This window comes from Emiliania huxleyi (genome assembly GCF_000372725.1).
Source record: "Emiliania huxleyi CCMP1516 unplaced genomic scaffold EMIHUscaffold_485, whole genome shotgun sequence".
Lineage (NCBI taxonomy): Eukaryota > Haptophyta > Isochrysidales > Noelaerhabdaceae > Emiliania > Emiliania huxleyi.
This window is the reverse complement of record NW_005198356.1, coordinates 39,936-43,341: the sequence shown is the minus strand read 5'-3', so window position 1 is coordinate 43,341 and position 3,406 is coordinate 39,936. Positions and strand designations below refer to the sequence as shown.

Sequence of the window (3,406 nt, the reverse complement as noted above, 5' to 3'; positions counted from 1 at the left end):
CTCCTCTGCGGCCTCGTAGAGCGAGGCTCTCCTTAAGAGCTGCTCGGCGCAGCCGGGATATGACAAGTTCTCTTGGACAAATCAGAGCCAGGTCTTGTGGCCCGAGACGAGCATGTTTTCGGTCTGGCGGTAGTGGTTGAGCATCCTCTTGTGAGGCAGTGGTCAGGGCCCTGACCGGAGTCCCCGCCAGCTTTTGACAGCGTGGGCGTGGCTACTGCCCAATTCCTCCGAATGGCATTCCGCGCGCACGTGCTCACCGACTCGAGGCGGAGGCGGAGGGTGAGCTTTCGGTGTCGCGCGGTCAGGTTGTGAAAGTCTGCGTCTAGGAGGCGCCCGAAGACTGGTGCATCATCGAGACCGACGCCTCACGAGCCAGCCCCCACCGATGCCTGTACAGCTGTCCCCGCACGCTCCTCTGTGAGCCGCTCCTCTCCCCCACTGCAGGTGTCCGCCGACAGGCGCTCGCGCGCACGCGCGGCCACCAATCGGCCGATGGACCAGCTCAAGGCGTGGTCCATCTCCGACATCCAAGACACGCTGCGGAGGAACGTGGCCGCCGGCCCAGCAAAGGCGGCGGCGGCGAAGCAGATGCCTGGCGGCTTTGGCATCGGCGCCGTTCCCGCACCCGGGGTCGAGCGACCCGCAGGGAGCGCGAGAGCGGGCGCGATGGCGCGGGCCGAGGCCCACAAGGCGCCGGCGGGCACTGTGCTCCTCGGCCCGACCCTGGAGCAGAAGGAGCGCACGGGCAGCGACGCGACGCCGCACGGTGAGGGTCCCACGCTAAGCGGTCGCACGCAAGCGGTCGCACGCAAGCGGTCCCACGCAAGCACCACGGCAAGAGCCAAGCAAGCCAGTCCCTCACACGCGCCGGGGCGACAACGCGTGCACGCCAACACTGCTCTCCGCCCTCTTCTCCGCCTGACGCCGCCGCCGCCCGACACCACAGGCGGCGTGGAGGAGGACGACCTCTTTGGGCAGATCGATGCGGTGGTGTCGGCACAGTCGTCGGGCGGCGCGACGGCCGCCAACCTCGCCACCGCTTCGGCAGACGCCGATTCCGGTCTTCGCGCCATCGCGGGAGAGGCGCCCGAGCTAGAGCGCCCGGCAGTCGGTGCGGACGGAGGAGGCGGCGGCGGCGGCGGCGGCGGCGGCGGCGGCGGCGACAGCGACGACAAGCCGATCGCCGCCATCACGGGCGGCACGGTGCCGGCGTGGGTCTTTAACGAGTACACGGCAGCGGCAGACCGCTCCCCCGGGGAGGTCGAGACGGCCCAGCTCAACCGGCCAAAGGCGCCGGGCCGCGCCAAGTCCAAGCTGGCGCCCCCGAGCGCTGCGGCCGCGGCGGGGCCCGCCGCGCCGCCGCCCGCCCGCCCGCCGCCCGCGCAGTCCGAGCCGGCGCTGCAGAAGAAGAAGAGCTGGATCGGCGGCCGCAAGACGGCTGCGTCGCCTGCCAAGGGTGCCGCGACCCCCCAGTGGGTCCCCGAGGGGGGGGCGCCTGCTGCGGAGCGCCCAAAGTGGAAGCCGCCGCCCAAAGACCAGAACGCCAACGTGCCCAACCCGGTGCGCATGGTGACGGGTGCGTCGGCCACCCCGCCGAACAAGGGCGGGCGGCCCGCCGGCAACGTCCGGGCGCCGCCCGAGCCGCCCGACTACGTCGCCACGATGCGCATGGAAGACATGCTGCGCGAGGCGGCGGCAGCGGCGCCGGCCGAGGCGAGGATGGAGAGGGGGGCAGAGAGGGCGGGAAGATGCACCGCCGTCCCCGCCACCGTCCGCGCCTCCGCCGCCGCACCAGCCACCACCCTCTCCGCCACCACCATCCCCACCACCGCCGTCTCCACCTCCACCAAGTCCTCCGCCCTTACCTCCACCTCCCTCTCCGCCACCACCAGCTCCGTCGCCGTCCCCCCCGCCCCCGCCCTCTCCGCCACCACGCCCGCATGACCTCTCCCAGCCATGAGCCCCAGCCCTTTGTATCATTGCGACCATGCTCAGCCCCAGACCTGGCTCTTGGCTGTGGTTGCCGGGTTGGGGTGAGGGGTGGGAGGGAGAAGAACGCGCGCCCGCGCATGACCTCTCCCAGCCATGCTCCGCAGGCGGCCGAGTTCCAAGCGGTGCTCGCAAAGTACGAGGGGCACCCGGGCGTGCAGCGCAAGTTGGCGCAGGAGGAAGCGGGCGCGCGACAGCGCAACCTCGAGCTGAACCGCCCCGCCTACTTCGAGTTGCGCAGCCGCATCCCCGACAAGGCCTCCGCTAGAAGCGGCGTACAGCGGGATATGTGTGATACACGTGCGGCTCAACACGCACTCTTGTATCCCAAGTCGCACTCGAGAGGAGTCGCATCCAGCCGTCTTCCGCCGTATCTCCCCATATCTCCCCATATCTCCCCATATCTCCCCATATCTCGCTGTCTTCCGCTGTGCTCTCGGCTGCATCCGCGTATGCGCAGCCCTCGTACTCACGCGGTGCTCCGACATCTCTGCACCAGACCGGACCCGTACTCCCACCCTCACCCTGGTTGTGCTCATGACCTCACCAGGTCGGCTGCCCATATCTCCCCATATCTCCCCATATCCCACCATATCTCACCAGGTCGGCTTGGTGGAGCCCAAGGACCAAAAGGGGCTCGAGAAGGTTGGCTGCTCGCCCGAGCTGGCGCGGGCGATCCTAGACCGGCCGGCGCTGCGCATGCTCCGCGCCACGCGCGCGCAGCTCGACATTGCAAAGGCGGCCGTCCTCAAGCCGCTCCAGATCGACGGCACTCTGACGGAGCTAGAGGCGCGCGCGGTGGCCTACGCGCTGCCAGAGGCGCCGTACGACCGCAACTCGCCGGAGGGGCTGCAGCGCGAGGCGTGGCGCATCTCGAACAAACAGTCGTTCGAGGCGCTCGAGGCATCGGGCGGCTTCGCCGCCGCCGCGCCCGCCGCCGCCGCGCCGCCGCTGCAGAAGAAGTCGTCTTCGTCGACGGGGTTCAAGCTCAACCTGAGCGCCGTGAACAAGCCGGCGGTGGGGAGCGGCAAGCCGGTGGCGGTGCCCCACACGCCAAAGGACCAGGTGGTTGCCGCTCTTGACAGCCGGCCGCCCGTGGCCAATGGCGACACCACGATCCTGCCGGGCGGCACACAGCCAGCCGCGCCGTGGGCGGGCGATGGTGGCGAGGCGTCAGCCACGCTAGCGAAGCGGCGGCGGAGCGATGAGAAGGCGCGCGCAAAGGCTCTCGCCAGCCGGACGGCGGATGAGTCGGCGTACGGCCGCGTCGAGCTCGAGGAGAAGCTCGGGCAGGGCATGTGGGCCTAGAAGCGGGGAGATATGGGGAGATATGGGGAGATATGGGCATGGGAGCCTAGAAGCGGAAGACAGACTCATCTATCCCCACCAGCGCTCGAGGGGACAGGGACTCTGCTGA

At 69.9% G+C, this 3,406-nt stretch overlaps 1 protein-coding gene across 1 annotated transcript; it reads left to right on the top strand.

The window, feature by feature from the left end:
• Positions 1 to 492: 492 nt before the first annotated feature.
• Positions 493 to 3,297, top strand: EMIHUDRAFT_245988 (hypothetical protein; the record flags this gene model as incomplete). The annotated part of the gene is made up of 6 exons (XM_005767559.1): positions 493 to 766; positions 947 to 1,107; positions 1,456 to 1,770; positions 2,097 to 2,264; positions 2,593 to 2,873; positions 2,988 to 3,297. The coding sequence occupies 6 exons, from the start codon at positions 493 to 495 to the stop codon at positions 3,295 to 3,297; spliced, it is 1,509 nt and encodes a 502-aa protein (XP_005767616.1).
• Positions 3,298 to 3,406: the final 109 nt, after the last annotated feature.